At 37.4% G+C, this 24,170-nt stretch overlaps 2 protein-coding genes across 4 annotated transcripts; one reads left to right on the top strand and one right to left on the bottom strand.

The window, feature by feature from the left end:
* Positions 1-734: 734 nt before the first annotated feature.
* LOC143735728 (major histocompatibility complex class I-related protein 1-like) lies at positions 735-6,160 on the bottom strand. 3 transcript variants are annotated; one of them, XM_077225945.1, is made up of 6 exons: positions 5,960-6,160; positions 4,924-5,190; positions 3,362-3,640; positions 2,620-2,919; positions 2,339-2,449; positions 735-1,992 (listed from the first exon to the last, which is right to left on the bottom strand). In XM_077225945.1, the coding sequence occupies exons 1-6, from the start codon at positions 6,006-6,008 to the stop codon at positions 1,736-1,738; spliced, it is 1,263 nt and encodes a 420-aa protein (XP_077082060.1). In that variant the 5' UTR covers positions 6,009-6,160; the 3' UTR covers positions 735-1,735. The 3 variants fall into 3 exon arrangements, with proteins under 3 accessions (XP_077082060.1, XP_077082059.1, XP_077082061.1); XM_077225944.1 differs by having other exon boundaries at positions 2,605-2,919; positions 5,960-6,150; XM_077225946.1 differs by having other exon boundaries at positions 2,409-2,449; positions 5,960-6,145.
* LOC143735738 (class I histocompatibility antigen, F10 alpha chain-like) lies at positions 6,158-14,049 on the top strand. Its single transcript, XM_077225961.1, has 5 exons — positions 6,158-6,359; positions 6,987-7,253; positions 10,634-10,912; positions 11,836-11,909; positions 13,560-14,049. The coding sequence occupies exons 1-5, from the start codon at positions 6,311-6,313 to the stop codon at positions 13,677-13,679; spliced, it is 789 nt and encodes a 262-aa protein (XP_077082076.1). The 5' UTR covers positions 6,158-6,310; the 3' UTR covers positions 13,680-14,049.
* Positions 14,050-24,170: the final 10,121 nt, after the last annotated feature.

The following is a 24,170-nucleotide window of genomic DNA, read 5'->3' as shown; positions in this document are numbered from 1 at the left end:
GGGAAAGTAAAGTTTTTCAAAGACAAATTTCATTGTATTGTTTAGATAGATTATGTATTTATTTCTTTGGGAACCAGAACACATCTTCAGGAATGAACAGTGTTTTTGTGCAGTGTACCTGTTCGCTCTCACGCAGGTGTGTCGGGCACGCGTGTGTCTCGTGTGCTCAGGGTGAAGCAGACAGTCATGTTGAGCGCTGGTGTTCAGATGAGCTGATGTGACAGCGACCCGTTCACTGCCCTGATTCAGTGTGTCAGTGAAGAGACTAATAACCTCCTGCAAACATCCCTCACAAACAGCCCTGAGCGCTCAGACAACCGCTCTCTCGCTCCAAACCTGCTGAGAACACACACACTGCCAGCTCTTTCACACGTCAGCGGCACTAGAGATGGGTCATAGTGTGCACTGACTAGGCCTCCAATAACTAGTGAGGTTGAACTAGGTTATAAGGATTAGAAAAAAATACATAAATTAAATATAAATATCTGTAGGGTAAGAACTTGGATTCATAAACTACAGTCTGGTGTTAGTTCATTAGATAATTAAATTTTGAAATGAATTCTCGCATATGCAATCAAGAATTCTGCGGTACATTTTTCAAATGCAGTTTTACATGTATGAGTTAAAATGTAGCATAATCCTTGAAACACGTATTTAGTCAGAATCTCTATTAAGTGATCTCTATTAAAACTATTATGTATAGATTAATGACAGAGACTGAACTCGCTCAGAAAAAAATGAGAACAGTAAAGGAGTTTATTATTTAACATAGCAAAGCATAAGGCAAGAAAGACAAAGATTTTACAAACATGATGAAAAAATATATACAATGTGAATACATGTTGAATGCTGATAGGTAATCATCAATTTCTATGCTGTTCTGTGAAACCACAAGATCAACAAGTACTTTTCAGAAATCATCAGACTGAGGAAACTTAAACTGATGATTGACTCCAGAACACAGAAAGAAATATATACATATATTTCCACAGGAAACAAGGCACATATATATAGTGCTTACACATAATTACACATATAAAATATGTGCATAAATATATAAACATCTAATCGAGAAAATGCACTAAATGGTACTGGCTCATATCTTAATAACTTATTACTTGTTATTTAGAGGCAAAATCTCAATTTTTTTTGTTTTTTTGTTTGTTTTTGTAGTTAATATTGTTTTAATCTGTTGACAGTCCAAAAAATGAATTGGCTTTTAGTAAAGATTTGAAGGACTTTGTTTTCTACAAAATGGGAATTTTAGTTCATTTAATAAAAAACAAATATCAATTAATATCATTAAGACAATTATCATTAAGAAAATATTTTTTAAAATTCTTAGCAAAATTCAAAGCAACAAATGAGGAAAAAAAACAAAAGACGATTTTCCATCGTCGGGCTGAACGGTTATAAGAACGGAAAGAAATGGTTATGGTTGTATTTCCACTTGAGATTGGTTCGACACGGCACAATTACAAACCGTTCTCAGGCCAAACTGAGTCAACGACTGACGCATTGTATATTTGTAAAGAGCTCTGTTATCACCACAGTGGAAAATGAAACCATATCCGTACTGGCTGGAACAGTCAAGCAAAGAGAACGGTTTAGCCCAACTGTGCAGCTAAAGTCATTCATTCTAAAAGAAATGCTAAACTTTCAAGATTAGAGAAGGAAGAAAACGTAAAAGTGTAAAGACGATTATGTGTAGTTGAATGCTCGTGGTAAAGAGTCTTTAAAGGTCTTTAAATGTTTCGTGGTCTTCATAAAAGGTCCCGGTTGTCGTTCTACCGGTGAGGAACTGTGAAGGTGAAGGTTCTGGAGAGTGATTTTGTTCATCTCTGTGAAGGAACCGTGAGGAGCCTCTCACTGACAGATCACTGACTTCTGAAGGGGATGAACTTTCATTAGAGGGAGTGGAGACAAGAGAGTCCTGATCCGGTGCATGTTCTGGAGAGGGTTTACTTTTGCCATTGTTGGTCTTCTTGCAGTCTGTGAAGAGAGATAAACAGAGGTGTAATATGCTTCAATGCAATGTAAAGAACACCATCAAGGGATTCCCATATGATTTCACACACACACACACACACACACACACACACACACACACACACACACACACACACACACACACACACACACACACACACACACACACACACACAAATTCTTATAGGTTGATCATTTTAGAGAATAAAAACATGACAGAACTGATAAAACAGCAACAGGTTCACATTCACTGCACTCTTCTTCACTGTACCGCCACACACAGAAACACATGTAAAACATTTGCACTTATGATGGGAATTATATCTCACAACGGGTCATTAGTACTTACAAGCTGCGAGTTTTTTCCTGCGTTTACAAAGTACACACAGAACAATCAGTACAATAACTAGGATGCTAACCAGAGCCGGACTCTTGATATATGAAGCATCTGATGCAGATTCTAGAACACACAGAGAAACATAATGAATAATATGGCAGAAAACCCCAAACAACAACAAAACAAACCTATAAACAATAACAGAAAAAAGTGAAGCCGTTGTCATTGTCAGTGTTTTGCCGCTAAATTAAGTAAAATGTACAGGTAGAAAAATTAACCATATTTAAATTTACTGTTCCTCATGATCTGATCCTCAGTCAGAATCTTCTGGATTGTCTCAGTCAAACTCTTGTGCTCGACCACACAGCTGTACCGGTCCTTCTTCCATTCGTCTGGAAGGACATACAGGGCAACAGTCCTCTGGAAGGTCCCGTTCTCATTTGGTAGTGTGTCTCTATACTCCAGTTTACTAGAATCTCTCAGATCTTGTCCGTTCTTCCTCCATGAGATGCTTGTGTTTCTGAAGAGAAAGCCTGTGACGTGACACTCCACATAATAGTCTGGGTTCTTCTGCAACAGAGACACTTTAGGCTCTAGAAGTAAACACAGAACAGGGAACAAAACTGAGAACAGAGAAAGAAACACATGCACTTTCTACTTATCTTAGAGTTTAATATTCTCTAATGTTGACCTGCATAGATTTATCAAGCTGTCTGTTAAAACATGGTTTATCTGGATCTGCACATGCAAGAAAAAATGGCCACACTTTAGTTTAAGGTCCAATTCTCACTATTAACTATTGCTTATTAGCATGTATATTACTAGTATATTGTTTATTAGCACATATTAATGCCTTATTCTGCATGATCATATTCTACATCCTTTAATACCTAAACTTAACAACTACCTTACTAACTATTAATAAGCAGTAATTAGGAGTTTATTGAGGCAAAAGTCATAGTTAATAGTGAGAATTGGACCCTAAACTAAAGTTTGACCGAAATAAATAATCATCTGGTAACTCTGATACTGTACCTGTTTTCTCAAAAGCAGCTTTAGACAAATGTAAGAGCTCCTTCAGCCAGTAAACACACTCATAATTATAGTATTGTTTCTGAGATATAAGCTTTTCTCTGTCATTATTCCACTTCATCACTGTGAGTATTCCCTGTGGTACAGACGCAGTGTATCTGATCTCCTTCAGGTCCAGTGAGATGAAATCTTCTCCATCATAACCATGATGATCAAACACTTGTGAGTCTCCAGTCTCATCATCATATTCACATCCATACATCCTCTGATACGTATGAAGTCCTGAAAGAGAGAGTGGGATACTGTTCTTCTTTGTGTCTTTTAATGTACAAGCTAGTCATTTGATGTTTATAAATGTAGTAAAAGTGAGGGATGATGTACAAATAAACCCTTCAGGTTAATACAAGACTCCTCCTGATCACCCTGTCGGGGTTTATTCTGCGGTAACAACTGAGTTATATTGATTTGAGTTGAAATATTGTATAAGTGGGCGGGGCTAACAAGTTATTTTGGGGTGTTTTGCTTGTTTCGAATGTGATTGGTTAAATTTTCTGTACAGCATCATGGGTAATGTAGTTTTCACCATAAATTCCATTGCTACATGATTACCGTAAAACTTCAAATAATAGCCCGGGCTTTTATTTTGCCAAATCGCCGAACTGCACCGGCTTGTATTTGAGACAGGCGTCTATATGAGACAGGCCTTTATAATTTAGTGTTGAGATGTTGTTCATTGAGATGTTTTTCCTAGAGTCTCTAATCTCTAAAAATCTCCAAATGCTCCACGTGAAACTGCGGTCTTCCGACCTTTTTCTATCGTGTCAATTGATTTTGATTAATATGCGCGGTAAAGAAAACTGGGGGTAACAAATAGGGATCGGAGCCTAAAATTAAAATTTTATCCATCTATCTCTGTCTTTCTCTCTCATTCAAATGGGCAGTTTGGGCGGCGCCGGGCGAGATCGGTCGTCAACATGGCGGCGTTCTATTTCTAGTGACGTAGGTGGCATCTATGAATTACATCGATCAAAAAAGGCTTTGGCGAGACACAAATTTGCTTTGGCGGCCGCCAAAAAGCGGACGATCTGACGGGTTTTAGAAGATTAAATAGGCTACAACCCGAAACTAAAAAACAGACCCGGCCTCTATTTGAGACCGGCCTTTATTTACCCAAACCTGTCGCCACACCAGGCGTGTAAAAGAGACTGGCGTGTATTTGGGACTCGGCTATTATTTGAAGTTTTACGGTATTTTAAAAAAAATAATTTGAAATAATGCGGGCTGGCAGTTTCAGCAGACGCAAATATCAATTAACAACCTCAGTTCACAGTCACAGTAGGTCTGTCTTTAACAGTTTAAAATAGTTAAAAATATAGTTAAAATTTATAGTTAAAAATGAAGAAAATGAATGAGTTTTTACTTCCAGAACCCGACTGTTGGACTCTATACAGCAATGCTATTGACCATGATCATTATCGGGGAATAACAGACCTCAGATGTCACGACTGACCAATCAGAATCAAGCATTTCAGAAAGCCTGTTAGTAATAATGTATTTTAACTCACCATGTGACTGATTGAATCGCTGCATTATAACAGGAATGTTGATTTTGAAGATCTGCTGAACATCTTTTCTTATCTCAATGTATTTCTTCCACGGTTCTGTAGATGCAAACTCCTCCATCCAGTCCTGTCTGGGAATCAGCTTCTTTATATTACTGTCATAATATTCAATCTGATGATCATCCAGTGTCGTTACAGCAGAAAACTCTGGAGTTCCTGCAGTCGTCTGTCCATTTATTGCAGTGTAAGTGGTGATGAACTTGTGTATTTCTGAACAAACATTAAACACACATTCAACTAAAAAACATAACACAAAGCTCCCAAACTGGTAAATACATATAAATACAGTGTCATAAATCATATTACTATTTGTTACCAAGATAATTCATTCAGTTTTTGTTCTTTTAAATCACTATATGAAATCAAAATGTGCAATTCTTGTTTTTTATGAAATTTTGTATTATTTAAATATTTTTTTTTTATCCGTACGTATCTTTTTTTTTATTCACGTGCGTCACAATTTTTAATCGGCCTACAATTGTTCTTGTTCCAGAAGCCGTTTTACTCGGATATACGACACAATAGGGAGGAAAAGATGAGCGCAACTTTAATTTCAAATCAATAACTTTCCACATGTGGAAAGTTATTGATTTGCAATGAAAGTTGCGCTCATCTAGTGTATCTTTCACAGAACACCCGCAGAGGAAGCATATTCTTTCATTTAGCTACACTAAAATGTGCATAAGTTTAGTAATTCATACAGGACTATTCTCAGTCTTGTTACAGTTTTGATGTTTAAATTGACCTGCGTGACACGATTTCAGTGCAGCTTCAACAAATAAATCCTGCTTTTCAGCCCAGGACAGAAACGACGAGAACTAGTTCTATTATCCTAGATATTATAAAAGATGTTTGTGGAAATAATACATATCAGATTAAAAAAATCTCATTATTTACTGTCAGTTCAACACACGGAAGTAGCTGAAGGCCTTGTTGACGGATAATTCATCGTTTAAACGACTTTATGACATATTCTCACCTGAGTAAACCAAAGGTATGAAGATGAAGAAAATTATGAACTTCTTCATTATGGATGAAAATCCATGTATTTGACACACACTTCTTTAAGTGTATTTACCGAAGAGCGCTGTAAAACTTAGCCTTTGCTACATATGAATCAACAGGTAGGCTAACACAGGTTACTGAACTGACGTCACCGCAGCTCGAGAGAAACAGCCTCAATGCGGAAGTGTAGGGAGGAACTTTTACTCACAGGTTGTCGTCGCTTCGTTCAGTAATGTGTTTTACCTTTCGATTCAGAGTTTTTACAGCGCTCTTCGACAACTACACATAAAGAAGTGCGGGTCAGATACATTCATTTTCATCCATAATGAAGAAGTTTATCATTTTCTTCATCTTCATACCTTTGGTTTACTCAGGTGAGAATCATTTCGTAAAGACATACTTCCGTGTGTTGAACTGACAGAAAATCTGTTAGAAAATTCTGAGTATTAAAAAAATTAATCATTAGAGCTATAACGATAGGCTACACCAAACACGATTCGGTTCGTAGGCTATCACGATTTTTGACCCACGATTCGATTCAAACCTAGATTATTTTTTTAAATCGAGGTTTGTTGGAGGAGAGGATATAAAGAGAGATTTTAAATAACACTGCTGCTCCTGCTCGACGCTCATGCACGCCGAGAAAAAATACGCGTTGCTCACGCGCCGCTGACGCTTGCAATGTGAAACGGCCGTTACAGGTAAAATTAAAGAATTTATTCTAAACTAGTTTTGTGGTGTAGGTCTACGTTTTTTTACAATGTTAACTTCAAATAATAGGCTACTAATAGTAATTTAAAGATGAGGGAAAGGATAACTCTGGGAGCTGGATTCTGAAGCGATTCTGCATTCTCACACCGCGACACGACACACGTTCGATTTTGGTTTCATATCGCATATCGTCACAGCCATATTGATCATGAATATTACACTGTATGTGGTGTTGAATCATGTTTTTTATAGATTCATGTATTTGTGTTGTTTGCCCAAATTTTGTTCAGAGTTACACAGGTTTATGACCACATACACTGGAATAAATGGACAGACGATTGAAGGAACTCCAGAGTTTTCTGCTGTAACGACACTGGATGGACATCAGATTGATTATTATGACAGTGACATAAAGAAGCTGATTCCCAGACAGGACTGGATGAAGAAGTTTGCATCTACAGAACTGTGGAAAGAAGACACTGAGATCAGAAAAGAAGTACAGCAGATCTACAAAAACAACATTCATGTTATAATGCAGCGATTCAATCAGTCACATGGTGAGAGAAAATGCTTATAGGACTACTACATTTTAAAGGGATCCTATTATGCTTTAGGGCTGCAACAAACGATTATTTTGATAATCGAATAATCTAACGATTATTAGTACGATTAATCACCGATTATTTCACCGACTAATCAGTAAGTTTGGAACGATTATTCAGCTTTTTCAATTAGGTAAAACATATACATATCCTTACTATAATATAAAAAAGAAAATCAGTTCAGCTTTTGAAATAGTTGTTTTAATGAACTTTGAGCCAACTAAACAGGTCATTCTCTTTAAGTTTTCAGATTTCGGTCCAACTCAAATCACACACAAATGCTCTCTAAGCATTGTTTAATAGGCCCACGGCTTTTCTTAGAACTGAAACAGAAAAAGGGACATTTACTTCACGACACAAAGAATGGTAAAATATTAATCTGCAAACCATTATTATAAGTATAAAATTACAATCTTTTTTTTTACATGACAATTGAGCTGACAGAGACGTTCTCATTCACCTTTTAATTTACAGTATGAAAAAGTAACTGCCATGATATTCTTCCTAACATCTCCTTTTGCAAGTCATGATTATGGAACAAAATACAGGCAAGTGATAAGACTATAATACCTAATAGTGTTACAATAATAAAAACAGCCCTGACTCCAAAGCACGATCAAGCTTTATTTTATGCAAAATAAATCATCACATTACTGTCATTATATTATTATTGATAATATTATTACTATTATTAGTAGCATTGCATTCTCTAATAAAGAGATTTACCGCTAGTTAGTTAGCTCCAGCTGGAGAACACTCAATTCTCACCGGCTCCTCTTTTGCCGAGATGTTTCCTCTTTAAGTGCTCCAACGTGCATGTTGTGCTCCCGTGAAAAGCAAGTTCCGCCTTGCATGTATTGCACATGACAGCATTCTTGTTTTGAAGTTTTGTGAAACTTTCCCAAACCTTGCTAGTTCGGATTCGTTTGCACTCCGTCATAATTTGCGCTCTTTTTTCTTTTACCAATAGCATTTGTAAAGCCCAATTTATACTTCTGCGTCGAACTTACGCCGTAGCTACGTCGTAGGCTGTGCGTAGCGCGCGTACCCTTCGGCGTACCCTGACGTGCACCTCTCCAAAAATGTAACAACGCGTCAATTCTACACGGACGCAAGCGCTGTTATTGGTCTGCTCAAACCGCTCCCTCGGGTTTCACATGCTCTCTCTGCGTGCGTCAACGCGGACAACGACGCAGAAGTATAAATTAAAACCAAAGCGCAGTCTACGGCGTAGAGGCTCCGGCGAAGGTCCGACGCAGAAGTATAAATCAGCCTTAAGGGCTGCATTACACTCTAGCGCTACAGCGCCGTAGCGGTCAAATCGCGATATTGCACGCCCTTACATTAGGTCACGTGGGATCAAACGACTACTCGACAACAAAGATATTTGTCGACAATTTTTTATTGTCGACAATGTCGACTAATCGTTTCAGCCCTTATTATGCTTTTCCAACTTTTCCACTTTTTCAACATTAGTTAGTCTGTAATGTTGCTGTTTGAGCATAAAAAAAAGATCTGCCGGGTTACAAACCTCAAAGTAGAGTGGAGGTAGATCCACAGAATCCACTTTTGAAGAACTACAACAAACGGCTCATTTGGACTACAACGTGTTTTTTTCCGGATCTTATGAAGTAATAATGTTTCTCATTTAAATAATACCCGCCCTTTGAATACGCAAAAAAGGGGACGAGGCCTGGATGAGCTGCGTTAGAGAACACAGTATTGTCGCAATGTCAAAGAGACACTGTTTTCCACAACATTTCCAAAACTTATTTGTATGACCTTTTTAAGGCTGACGAACTTAGAGTGGGCAAAATTTATTTTAAACCCTGTTCCTGAACATTATAACCCAAACGTTTATCTGTGCGCTGCACATTTTATGGAGAACTGCTTGTTTTCTGTAGCTTTTGTAATGCTGTGTTCACACCAAACGCGAAGTGTATATTCGCATCGCATTACTTGCTCTAGGTAACTCGCGGGATGTTTTTTTTGTTTTCCGCGTCACTCGCGATTAGGAGCGTCTTCACATTTTTTTAGTCTATGGTCTTCACGCACATCAACAACTACATTTCTTTCTGCCATTTTTCCGACATCAACCATGTTGGAGATAATTACTCTCGCTGCCCTGTACCTGTTGTGGGACTCCGAAACGGCGAGGTGTCTGGGTTCACAGCCTCATCCAGAGGCGCACACACACATCTCAGTAAATTTCACTGTCTACTCCAGGAACTGTGCCTGGATGACAGCCGCTTCCAGCGCCACTTGAGGATTGACAGGTGTCCAGTGCACGGACTTATCAATAAGCTGTTAACTGACAACACGTCATGTGAATTTCATGCTCGATTTGAAGCGATTGAGGCAAATATCAAGTGTTCGCGGCAACCGCGTCGCCCAATTCGCGTCTATTCGCTTATTTGCATTGACTTTGTTTGTAATCTACTCACGCAAATAATTAAATTCGCTTTTGGTGTCAACGCCATAAGACAGTTCACCGCTCTTGAGAAAATGTATCATGGTTTTGTCAAGTCAAGTCACCTTTATTTATATAGCGCTTTTTACAATACAGATTGTTTCAAAGCAGCTTTACAGAGATAACAGGAAAATAATGTTGTAATACTATTGTTAGATACAAAATTAAATGTCCCCAACTAAGCAAGCCAAAAGCCAATGGCGACAAAGACAAAGAAAGGCAAAAAGGCAACAATCAATTTTGTGATCGATTACAGTTTGTATTAGCTTAGTTTTGCAACAAATATCACGATTAAATGGTGTTCTATCGTATATATAATGTTTAAGAAAATACTAAAAACATACCACTTTGAAACGTCTTGTGAAATCCTTACTTGCAAAGTCCGTACATGAAGTCCATTCAACACAATTCTCTTGTTTGTTAACATTGTCAGGGTCTGAATCGGGCTTAAATTTGTTTGCCGCCAAATTGATGTAATCCTCAATTTTTACACTAGAGCAGAACTCGCAGTTATAAAGGAGCGGGACATTTCCAAAACACGTGCTAAGAGCTGCCAATCACAACACACTGGGCCAGCTAACCAATCACAGCACATTTCTTATTTCAGAAGGAAGGGCTTCAGCAAAATCAGTGTGTTCGGGACAGACTGGGGAGAGAGGAGCTGCAATAATATAAAATATGTGAAAAATAGTCTGTTTTTTGAACAATCAAGCATGAAAACATATTCTAGTACACCCAAAAAAAAAAACTGGGCTTCATAAAATGGCATATAGGACCCCTTTAAATGTCAAAGATTACCTTGTGCACTAAACAAAAAGAGCAATTGTTGTTGTTGTTTTTTCTCTTACCCCCTTTTCTTTTTCAGGTGTTCATATGTATCAGAGGATGTATGGGTGTGAGTGGGATAATGAGACTGAAAAATTACGTGGGTTTGATCGGTATGTTTATGATGGACAGGATTTCATCACACTGGGTGTGAGGGAGGGCAGATACACTGCACATGTACCAGAAGCAACTCCTACAGTGATGAAGTGGAATAATGACAGAGAACGGTTTACATTGTTGAAACGATACTACGATCATGAGTGCATTTACTGGTTGGAGTATTTCTTGGAGTTAAGGAAAGTGGGTTTCAAGAGAACAGGTACCTTTTCAATTATAATGAGTCATTGGTGTTTCACTTTCTTTTCTCATTTCTTCATCAAAACATAAAAACGTGGCACAATTTATGTTTGAGGTAGCCTAATCATATGGATAAATGTACCAATCTGTAACCGTCTTTTTATGGTTTTATGTTTTTTTACTTAGTACAATGTTTATCCTATCTTTACCACATTTGGCTTATAGGATTGTACGATTATTCTGGGCAAATTTATTAAATAGGTTTCTATCATTAAGAAATTGATCAAATAGATATTTAAGTCAATATCACACATTAACTAGTTGAAAGGGATAGTTGAGCCAAAAAATGAAAAAAGATTATTGCAGTCAGGCCAACAAGGAGAACACGAAACACCTGTAGAAACAATCAGAACAAATCAATTAAGGTGAAAAACTACAACTATGGCACTGAGACAGGAAGTGAAACAAAAGTCTAAAAAAAAACACAGAAATAATGACACTATTATAATTTTGCATTCGTATTTTAAATTAGGTTTTCTTTGTATATTTTCGCATTAATTTTCTGTTTCATTTTTAGTAATTTTGTTACCTAGTTTTGTCATTTTTATTAGTTTTTGTTATTTTATATATTAGAATTTAGGTTTAATTATTTGCTTTTAGCTCAGTTTTAGTTTTTATTTATTTACAGTTAGTAATTGCAGTCCTTTAACTTAAACCTTTTTCAGATAGTTTCTAATGAACTATTTGTAAGTTTCATAATATTTATATTTTAGCTGTATTTCAATTAAAAAAATTTTGTTAATGATAATAATCCTGGATCTAACTAATAACTTAATTTTAGTTAATTTTAGTATTGATTATTGTTTATTTAATCATTTAGTTGTTTCAGCCTGATATTGCTGTTTCTGTATATTATTGTATTTTCAAATGTTTTTTATTTTTAAGGACCTAAAAAAGAATACATACTGGTGTGTGTGATCGGAGTCCTGGTTATTTGTGCTTTAGTACGACTAAACTCAGTAAGTATATGTTGATTTGTCTTTTTTTCTGCTCTTATTTCTCATTCAAGTGGTGATTAGGTAGAAGTTCCAGTAATGTGGAATTAAGTAGCGCAACTATTTCTACTGGAAATTATTTAAAATGATTGAATTACAATGAACTGCAAAGCCTCATTTTCAGAAGCCATTACTGCAGCATAAGTCATATTGTAAAAATGTCTGCAAACATTGAGAACATATTGTAAATAAATGATCTCTACATGATGGTGATTTATTGTTAAACCAAGCATTAAATCCAGTCCTCAATAGCTGCTTATAAATGGACCATAATAATCAGCTCTTATTCAGACTATTCTCATCTATGCCAATCTCTTATGTCAATTGGAATAAACTGGCCTAATATGATTAATATTTAATTTGAATTCAAACTGTTTTTGCAAAAGATGTTTAAGTAAAAAATAAATCTAGTTTAAGTCTGTTTAGTTTTATTGTGTTTTGGTGTTGTTTTCCCTGTTCCCGTTTTGCCTGTGTTCCTGATTATTATTGGTTTCCATGGTTTCTGATTTATCGCACCTGTTTCTTTTCCAGTTAAATACCTCACTCCGTGTGCTTAAGAGCTTAAGCTTGGTTCAGACTCTCAGTCCAAATCCGATCAGATTTAACAAGTGCGAACAGCATTAAATCACATTAAATGCTATTTTTACATATCCGTTTCAAAGTTTTTTCAAAGCATTTCTGGAAATCCGTTTCAGTCTGACCTCTCTGATCGGCTTTCGAATGGTTTATGTGACTTTCTCACGCCGCGTAAAATGTAGTGCCGGACAAGCAGAAAATGACAATATAACGGAGACACGTATTGAATCAGACGGAGACGAAAGCACAGAATACTCCAACTGTGTTTCTGCTCCTCATAAAGCGCAGTAGTCCAGTGTACGGTTACACATAGTCAAACCACTCCATGTTGCGGTTGCTGTTGTATTTAGCGTATATTTATTTATTTATTGCCATAGAAACTGATGCAGATATTCTGGAAAACTATGGCGCTGCACGGACACACAAATCGGATCTGAACAGTTGCGATACACAGTGTGGACGCCAATCATTTTATATCAGATTCCAATCGGATACACAGATAATCAGATTTGGACTGACAGTGTGAATGTAGCCTAAGTTCCTCTCAGTTTGTTCATTCTTGTTTATATCTAGGTTTTAACGTGTTCTCCTGAGGTTTTCCTTGGATTTATGAATAAAAACGGTTTTGGCTGGTTTCACAGACACGGCTTAAGTCTAGTCTCAGACTAAAATGGATGTTTGAGCTGTTTTAACTGAAAGCATATCTTAAAATATGTCAGTGCCATTGTTTTTTTTCTCAAGATGCACACCAGTAATGTTTTTACTGAGGCACTTTAATAAAAACTACCTAAATGTCCTAATTTAACTAAGACCTAATCCTGGCTTAATCTAAGCCCTGTCTCTGAAACCAGGCCTTTATTTCTCTGGTTCTCGTGCGTCGTGTGCTTGCTACTGCCACACACCTTTTTTACACTTTTTACAATTCCAATGTAAAATCCCATAAATGTGGGATTTGGAATTGGTCACATGCGGTGTGATACAAATCGTGTAATTAAAAAATATCCTAATTTAATTAATCTTTATGACATTACTTTGCAGAAACGGAAGTTGCAGACAATCTGTCAAAATCTAAAGCAGATCTACACTGACAAAAAATATTTAAGTGTTTTCTGCACACGTCTGCACAGACAAATCTTCAGGATGTTGGAGAACAGATGATTTCCATCATGCTTGTGTGACAAAACATGTTTCAGTGCTGAATAATGTCCATGAATATGAATGTCTTTTATGAACGACATAAGACATGACCAAACAGCAAAAGTGTGTGTGATCTTGTCTTTCAACTCTTGCATTTGTAAATATGTCCTGTAAATATAAATTCATTTTTTTCTCAAGTTCACTGATTGCAAATAGTTTGAGGGCTTTTATGAGTTTAAATGTTAAAAATAAAACATTAAAAAAAAATGTAACAATGGCAGTTTTCTTTTTTTTCTTTATAAAACCGCTTGTATAAAGTTGAAAAAATAATAATAAAGGATGTTTTAATAATATTTGATATAATAATTTAATAAACATAAGTGCAACATCAGCTAAATTTGTAAATGTTTTGTAAAGTAGTTGTAAAAATGGAGAAACACTAGAATGTATCTTGCATTTCTAACAATTTAAACTCAAATTTCTATTCTATTCTATTATTTTGACATAATTAGTAAATATCTGGCATTTGCAACGTAAAAACAGAGAATTTATTTCTTTTCTTATATCTCACAATTTAGATTTTTGTCCTTGTCAAAAAACAGATGTGATTTTTTTTTTTAGATAAAATTTGAATATTTGTTATCACTAATACACACAGGTGTCATACAGTTATCTTTATCAGTATATCATACAGTTATCAGTTAACTGTCATACAGTTAGGTGTCATACAGTCATTATTGGAGTATTTTGGCCTTTTTAAAACCTTAGAAAGGTTTTTATAAAACCTTACTTCAGACAAAATATTATTATTGTTTTATTTAATTATATATATATATATATATAACATCGTTTGTTGTACTGTTATTAGCAGTCATTTAAATTATACAATATGTATATTAATTATACAACCTATTAGCTAAATTGAAGCTAAAATATTATTATTATTTATGCCTATTATAATTATTACTATTTAAATTATTTAATTATATTATACTTGACAGCTACAGCAAAGCTAAAATATTATTTTGAAGTGTATTTAATGGTTATATTTAAAATATTACACTTAAATTATTATTTATTATGAACTATTATTTTAATAAATCATTTATAATAATGACACTATCTTGACGGTATTGACAGTATTTTTTGGTCCTTAAAGCCTTTCGTTGGTCACTTACCTCACAAAATGTCTTTCAAGCCACTGCCCTGCATCCGTTGTTTGGTGTTTTTCTTTGGACTTTTACAGAATTCTAAATGTAGAGTTTCAATTAGATGTTTTTCCAATTTAAGAAATCAAATTTAATAGGAGGACCCCACACTTCACTGCTGCAATATAATGCAAGTTTAAGCAAGATTTTGATTGGGATTTCAATTTTAATCATTCTTTTCATGGCATAGAAAGCCCTTCAAAGTTTGAGCTTTCTCTTTGAGTTCATTCATAGCCAAAGTAAAGCAGTTGAAGATATTTTCCTGCCGAGGTAAGTGTATGTTTGTGTTCTCGATGGTTCTGTGTGATGGTGTGAATGTGTGTGTTGGTCCCTGAGATCTGGAGTGTTTCTGGAACATCATTACTGTAGTTTTCTGGAGGTTGACGGTCAGGGCTCAGCACTCACAGTAATCCTCCAGCAGATTCAGGCTGTCCTGAAGACCCTCTTTAGTGGGAGACAGGAGAACCAGGTCATCTGTGTAGAGAAGACACTTTATCTCTGTGTCGTGTAGAGTGAGCCCTTGAATGGGAGCATGTTCTAATATATTGGCCAATCGGTTGGTGTAAATGTTTAAGAGGGAGGGGCTTAAACCAGAGCCCGTCTCACTGCACATTGGCTGGCTGTGTACATTGATTTGATCAAATCATAGAATTTCCCCATATCCCACTGTCAATAAGCTCCAGGTATGATTCTTCATGCCAGATTGAATCAAATGCTTTCTTGAAATCAACAAAACTAGGACAAAAAAATGCCTTTTGTTTTGATGTACATATTTACTGTATCAATTAGTGTTTGTAATGTAAAAATGTGATCAGATGTGCGACATTTTTGGAGAAAGCCAATTTGACATTGTGCTTCATAAGGAAGTCTATTAATTTCTATTTTTTAGTCCACAGACTGAGTTTAGACCTTGTAGCAGCTGGACCTATCAGACACACAATTATTCATTATATTTAATGAATAATCCAGGAACCCACTCTCCCAACAACAAACTAAGTGCCAAGGTGTTTTTGACAACTCCCCAGTTGGCCTGATCGGGTAGCAAAGGAACTCCAGTGAGATAAGATGGTTTATGACGTGAAAAATGTTGAAGACACAGACCAAAAAAACAAACTTCTCTCCTTCAATTCATAGACAAACCTTTTAATGAACAGGCATATCCCTGGGACATTGTGCATTGTATCCTATTTTATGCATGCCTTATGATAGAACTATTTGATAATGTAACTTTGTTGGTATCATGCTTCCGATCAAAATAATCCTTGTTTAACGCCCTGCACATTGATGTACATCACCTCCTCATAGCATGCATTGTATGCTTGTTATATTAATTCAGAGCATAAAGAGACACAAACTGCCAGCTCACTTTCATTATGCAAATGAGTTTGCTTCCAAACAAAGAAACCTTGTCTGCTTGAAAAATACCCCTTTCTCATTGGACATGCCAAACTCGAGAGGTTAAAGTTAAAGGGCACTGTCTCAGAGTCCCACCTCTCTTCTTTCTTCTTCTGGTTGCTGTTCATGTGAAAAGTCTTTCCTAAGCCCTTTCATAACTTTCTTGACCATAACCGAGTCAGACTAACACCACAAGTTTGCCATCCCTTCATTCAACCTGGAAGAATTGAAGAATAGCTAAGGCAATCCAAGTATATCATACATTCAACTAACTAAACAGAGGTACATTATAAGCTGTAGACCTTTTGTTCTGTCCAGGTGATTTACTGACTGTTATGTGTGGTTACATTTCCATTTCAGTTTCATTCATTAACTTTCACTTTCCATTTTACCCATGTATTCGTAATTGTGTGTATGTGTAGACTAGTGATGTGTTTGGGATTTACATTTTACATTTATTCATTTAGCAGACGCTTTTATCAGGGACTTACAAATGAGAGCAATAGAAGCAGTTAAACTAACAATAGGACAACAATATGCAAGTGCTATGACCTTTCTCAGTTTAATCTAACGCAGTAGGCCTAGATATAGATATAGAATAGAAGAGAAAGTGTTAGTGTTAATGGATCAAGTGTTGCCGAAAAAGATGCGTCTTCAGCCGTTTCTTGAAAGTGGCAACAGTTTCAGCTGCACTGGTTGAGTTAGGCAGATCATTCCACCGACAGGGAACAGTCGTGGTAAAGGTCCGAGAAAGAGATTTTGTGCCTCTTTGAGATGATGCACCACAAGACGACATTCGCTAGCAGAGCGCAAGTTTCTGGATGGCACATAAGTCTGAAGTAATGAGTTTAGGTAAGAGGGAGGAGAGCCAGTGGTTGTTCTGTAGGCAAACGTCAGTGACTTGAATTTGATGCGAGCCGCAACTGGCAACCAGTGCAGGTTTGTGAGGAGAGGAGTGACGTGTGTCTCTTCGGCTCATTAAAGACCACTCTGGCTGCAGCATTCTGGATCAGTTGTAGAAGTTTGACAGAGCAAGCTGGAAGACCAGCCAGGAGTGCATTACAATAGTCCAGTCTGGATAGAACAAGCGCTTGGACAAGGAGTTGTGTAGCTCTGATAGGAAGGGCCTGATCCTCCTAATGTTGTATAAGGCAAATCTGCAGGACCGGGCAGTTCTAGCAATGTGGTCTGTGAAGTTCAATTGATCATCAATCACAGCTCCAAGGCTCCTGGCTGACCTTGATGGAGTTATGGATGACGAGCCTAGCTGAATGGTGAAGTTGTGATGAAGTGTTGGGTTGGCCGGGCCCACAAGCAACTCTGTCTTCGCAAGGTTTAGTTGAAGGTGGTGGTCCTTGATCCAGCCAGAAATGTCTGTCAGGCTGAGATGCGAGCAGCTACCGTCAGAATGAGAGGTAGAGTTGTGTGTCATCAGCGTAGCAGTGATAGGAAAAGCCATGATTCTGAATCACAGATCCTAGTGATGTCATGTAGATGGAGAAGGGAAGCGGTCCCAGCACTGAGCCCTGAGGCACTCCGGTAGCTAGATGTTGGGTCTTAGACACCTCACCCCTCCATGACACTCTAAAGGACCTACCCAAAAACCTGGCATTTAGTTAAATAAAACTTTATGTTCACATTAACATCAGTGTTGATTCTATGATCCCTGCTTGCAAATTCCCTCTAACAATGTGATCACAGCCACATAGCTTTTGAGTAGCACTGTATCCGGTAAAAGAAAAGTTATTTTTCTGTGGCCACGATAGACGATCAATACTGAGTGTTTGCTGGATGAACAGGTTAATTGATTGTAAAAATTAATTCTGCTACATCAAGTTAATTATATAGTAACTCTTTCCCCACCATTGACTGAATATTTTGGTTATACGGTGGTTATAAGCTATTGCGCTTCTTCTGAAAGAGTACAGAATCTCCTGATCAAAACACAGGAGAAGAAGCAGAAACAAGCGAGATCATGCCCTGCGTCTCAATGTCCATACTATCCAACCTAAACGGCATAGTATGTTGGAAAGAGTATGCCAGAAGTCCTCGGATGGTCTACTATTTCCGCTGGATTTCCGAAGTGTGGATCCGTGCTCACTATAACAGATAATATTACCCACAACCTTGGAGGAGGGACTACAAACACGAGTAAAAAGTGTTAAAAAAAACTACAAAACAAGGCGGATATGCGCGACCGACGGTGAGAGGTATAGATAAAGGTTTGAGTGACTAATCAAAGTTTAACCTGATAGAAAAATATTTATTTAATGTTATCCGTTTTATATTATCTGCAAAAACAATGTGGACTTTTATAAAGATCCGTTTGGCAATTAACTTTTAAATGCATAATTATGCATTAATATGAGGAGAGTCTCCGCATAAAAGACCCGCGACTTCAGATCAACGTGATTCTGCATTTCTCTCCAATACGCTAGGAAATAAAATAAAATGAAATATGGAGGAGTGTATCTTTGACAAGATGATTCACAGGCCAGTCTACTGTGTCAGGATGCGACAGAGAACAATCACTGGATTTTACTCCCACACCCCTCGCCAGTCTGGTGGGGGTACGGGGTACTGGTCTTCTCATTTCTAACAAATGGAAATACTCAACTCTCTCTTCTCTATGCAATAAAAACTCGTTTGAATATCATGCAATTACACTTACAACTCCCATTAGGATCCATATTGTAGTTATCTATCGCCCCCCAGGTCAACTGGGAAGCTTTGTTGAGGAGCTGGATGTGCTGCTGTCCTCTTTCCCTGAGGATGGCACCCCACTCGTAGTCTTCTGTGATTTCAACATTCATCTAGAAAAGGCGTATGCAACAGACTTCATCTCTCTTCTAGCCTCATTCGATCTCAAACGGCTCATCACCATAGGTACTCACAAATCAGGCAACCAACTGGACCTGGTTTACACACACAACTGCATCACAGACAACATTTTGGTGAAACCTCTCCACGTTTCAGATCATTTCCTCATTACTTTCAATCTACAACTCACTATCCACACTCCACCAACTCCCCTACCAGTTACTTTCAGACAAAACCTGCGCTCACTTTCTCCTTCCCATCTTTCCTCTGCTGTGTCATCTTCTCTTCCCTCACCCTCACAATTCTCATCTCTAGATGTGAATACCGCAACAGATACTTTATGCTCCACTTTAACTTCTTCTTTAGACAATATCTGCCCTCTCTCCTGCAGGCCAGCACGCGCTACTCCCTCTAACCCCTGGTTATCTGAGGTTCTTCGTGAACACCGGACCAAACTCAGCGCAATGGAGAGAAAATGGCGCAAATCAAAAGATACGTCTGACCTGAGTATGTATCAATCTCTGCTCTCTTCCTTTTCTGCTGATGTTCACGCTGCAAAATCTTCATATTTCCACAACAAGATCAACAGCGCCTCTAACACACGAACACTTTTCAAGACATTCAACTCTCTCCTCTGTCCACCTCCACCATCACCCACCTCCTCTTTAACTGCTGATGACTTTGCTAACTTCTTCACCAACAAAACAACTACTATCAGCAGTCAGTTCTCCACTCCACACACACAGGAACCCAAACCATCCTCTCCCACTACCAGAAATCTTCTCTTTACCTTCTCTCCGCTAACCGAGGAAGAAGTATCTAAACTTCTCCTCTCCAGTCATCCTACCACCTGCCCTCTAGACCTCATCCCCTCACACACTTCTACAAGCCATCTCTCCCACACTTCTACCAGCACTCACACACATCATAAACTCATCCCTCCACACTGGCATTTACCCTACAGCATTCAAGCAGGCTCGGGTAGCTCCACTGCTTAAAAAAACAACTTTAGACACATCACTTTTAGAGAATTACAGACCTGTCTCTCTCCTAACTTTCATTGCGAAAACACTTGAACGAGTTGCTTTCAACCAAGTGTCATATTTCCTGTCTCTGACCAACCAGCTAGATGACAACCGGCTTCAAGAAAGGCCATTCAACAGAGACTGCACTACTGTCGGTCACAGAAGCCCTGCGGATCGCAAAAGCTGCTTCCAAATCATCAGTTCTCATTCTGCTGGATCTTTCTGCTGCCTTCGACACTGTGAATCATCAGATCCTTCTGTCCACCCTCTCATCACTGGGCATCACTGGATCTTCCCTCCACTGGTTTGAGTCCTATCTCACAGGTAGGTCCTTCAGGGTTGCATGGAGAGGCGAGGTATCCAAAGCACAACAACTGAACACAGGGGTTCCTCAGGGTTCAGTTCTTGGACCACTCCTCTTCTCCATCTACACCACATCATTGGGACCCATCATACAGGCACATGGTTTCTCTTACCATTGCTATGCTGATGACACACAGCTCTGCCTCTCATTTCAACCAGATGATCCCACAGTAGCTGCACGTATCTCAGGCTGTCTGGCGGACATCTTGGCATGGATGAAGGAACATCACCTGCAGCTCAACCTTGCAAAGACTGAGCTTCTCGTTCTCCCTGCCAATCCGTCTCTACAGCACGACTTCACTATCCAGCTTGAGTCATCCTCAATCACCCCATCAAGGTCGGTCAGAAATCTTGGAGTAATATTTGATGACCAGCTGACCTTCACAGACCACATTACAAAGACAGCTCGATCATGCAGCTTTGCAATGTATAACATCAGGAAGATCAGGCCTTTCCTAACTGAGTATGCAACACAACTTCTCGTCCAGGCCCTGGTTATTTCTAGGCTCGATTACTGCAATGCTCTTCTGGCTGGACTTCCATCATGTGTTACTAAACCTCTACAAATGATCCAGAATGCTGCAGCCCGCCTTGTCTTCAACGAGCCCAAAAGGGCTCACGCCACTCCTCTGTTCATCTCACTGCACTGGCTACCACTCGCTGCTCGCATCAAATTCAAAGCTTTGACGCTTGCTTACAGATCTACCACAGACTCAGCTCCGTCCTACTTTCACTCGCTCCTACAAGTCTACATCCCTACCAGAAGCCTACGATCGGCCAATGAGCGACGGCTCGTGGTGCCATCACAGCGAGGCACAAAATCACTCTCCAGAACATTCTCATTCACGGCTCCTTGCTGGGGGAATGATCTCCCCACCCTCGTCCGTAATGCAGAATCCCTGACAGCATTCAAAAGACAACTGAAAACTCATCTCTTCCGTGAGTACTTAACATAATAAAAAAAAATCTCTTTTAAATCTTTCCTTCCCTTTTAAATCTTCCCTTGTCTGGCTTTTGCTACTCTGAGCAATGCCTGAACTTTGTATTTTGAGCACTTCTTCCGTTGTTCTTGCCTCTTCACGATGACTCGCTTGCTTTAGTGCTCGGTTGTAAGTCGCTTTGGATAAAAGCGTCTGCTAAATGACTAAATGTAAATGTAACAACCGTTAAAGACGCAATTGTATGACATGATAGTTTGTCCCAAAGCTTGTCTTCTCTTCTGCTACACACTCAAACATATGCACTTTTTCTTCACAAAAAGAGCACATATACTGTTAGGGCGTAGTATAAGTAGGCGAATTGAGACGCAGCAATGGGCAAATTCCAAACTGAAGTGAGTATCCCTGTGCCCTACTCCCTTCGAAGGGAAGAGCCCTTGAAGTGGGGACTTTGGAGTGAGCAACACACTTCTGTGCCATTATTGTTATGTTCTTACGACAAAAATGTCTCATTATTGCTGTTAACATAACTGTTGCAAAAAAAAAAAACTGTTTAAAGTATGCATTATATATGTGTGTGTGAGTGTATTTCTCTGCTCTCAACTTTAAAACTTGCTGACTCATCTGTGGACCCTGCATTAACTAACACATTTCTTACCTATGAAACTTATTTAAACATAACATGACAAAAATGTGTGAAATATATCACGAACAAAACAAAACTTGAATTGCTCTGTTTGTAAGTTAACTCGAACTCTCCCGCCATCTTGCTTTAAAATGAATCACGAGTATTTACTGGGTCACATGACCATAAATTATAAAATGACTCACACACAGACACGCATACACACACGCACACACACACTCACTGCCAGCGCTTCACACGTCATCATACTGTGCACTGAGAAAACTACTGAGGTTCACCAGGTTATAAAGATTAGAATAAATTACATATAAATACACTACCAGTGAAATGTTTTTGACCTGTAAGATTTTTAATGTTTTTAAAAGAAGTCTCGTCTGATCACCAAGGCTGCATTTATTATTAGTTGTGTACATTTTTATTTCAGGATTCTTTGATGAATAGAAAGTTCAAAAGAACAGCATTTATCTGAAATATAATCTTTTGTAACATTAAACACTACCGTTCAAAAGTTTGGAGTCAGTAAGAATTTTTTTTTGGGGGGGGGGAATATATAAAAGAAATCAATACTTTTATTCATCAAGGAGGAATTAAATTGATCAAAAGTGACAGTAAAGACATTTATAATGTTACAAAATATTCTATTTCAGATAAATGCTGTTTTTAACTTTCTATTCATTAAAGAATATTCTATTCATTTTTTACATAACTGTTTTCAACATTAATTAAAATAATAATGAACGTTTCTTGAGCATCAAATCATCATATTATACTGATTTCTGAAGGATCATGTGACACTGAAGACTGGAGTAATGATGCTGAAAATTCAGCTTTGATCACAGGAATAAATTACATTTTAAAATAAACAATTTTAAAATAGAAAACAGTTATTTTAAATTGTCATAATATTTAACAATATTAATGTTTTTTGAAATATCAAAAAAAATTAACAAATTTTATTTTTCGCTTTGTTTGGACACTTTTATTATACTTTTATGATGCTTTTCAGAAGCTCTAGTTCCCGTCCAACGGACAGCAGTCTCCAAAAACTTGAAGGAAGAAAGCTATTCAGTGTAAAGCATGGCCAAATGTAAATTTTTGGGTGAATTAATTATCAAAGATAGAAATCTCCATTGGTAATTTAGCTCTGGTAGTCAAACATAACTGAACCAGTTCATCCATGAATTCTCTCTTGAATATTTTCTAGTAAATAACGACTTATATTTTGGTCGGTTCCTCACACATGCTAACATTGACTTATGAATATGATATACTGTGTGGACACTTTTATTATACTTTTATGATGTTATTATATCATTTGTGAGTGAATCATTTAAAAAGATTTGACTCAAAAGAACAATTTGTTTCTGTATTCGGTCTTGAATATTTTCAGTAAATAACGACTTAAATTTTGGTTGGTTCTTCACACATAGCTAACGTTGGACTTATGAATATGATATACTGTTCTTTTGAACTTTCTATTGATCAAAGAATCCTGAATTTTTTTAGCACAACTGTTTTCAACATTGATAATAATCATAAATGTTTCTTGAGCATCAAATCATCATATTATACTGATTTCTGAAGGATCATGTGACACTGAAGACTGGAGTAATGATGCTGAAAATTCAGCTTTGATCACAGGAATAAATTACACTTTAATTATATTAAGATAGAAAAGTTATTTTAAATTATCATAATATTTTACAATATTACTGTTTTTTGTTGTTGTTGTTGTTGTTGTTGTTGTTTTATTTTTAATCAAATAAATGCAGCCTTGGTGAGCAGAAGAGACTTCTTTTAAAAAACATACAAATCTTACCGACTGACTTTTGACTGATAGTGTAACTGTAGAGTAAGAACTCAGATCCATAAGCTACAGTCTGGTGTTAGTTCATTAGATAATTCAATTTAATATGAAGTCTCGCATATGCAATCAAGAATTCTGCAATACATTTTTTGAATGTAGTTTTACAAATTGCCATAGTTGACATAGGCTATATGAGGTCAAATCTGTGTAGCATAATCCATGAAACACATATTTAGTCAGAATCTCTATTAACTGATCTCTACTAAAACTATTATGTATAGATTAATGACAGAGACTGAACTCAATGAGA

Source organism: Siphateles boraxobius, unplaced genomic scaffold, assembly GCF_051911475.1.
Source record: "Siphateles boraxobius isolate OS27281-9 unplaced genomic scaffold, OSU_SipBor_1 13, whole genome shotgun sequence".
NCBI lineage: Eukaryota > Metazoa > Chordata > Actinopteri > Cypriniformes > Leuciscidae > Siphateles > Siphateles boraxobius.
Note: the sequence above shows the minus strand (reverse complement) of the source record. Positions and strands in the feature narration are given on the sequence as shown.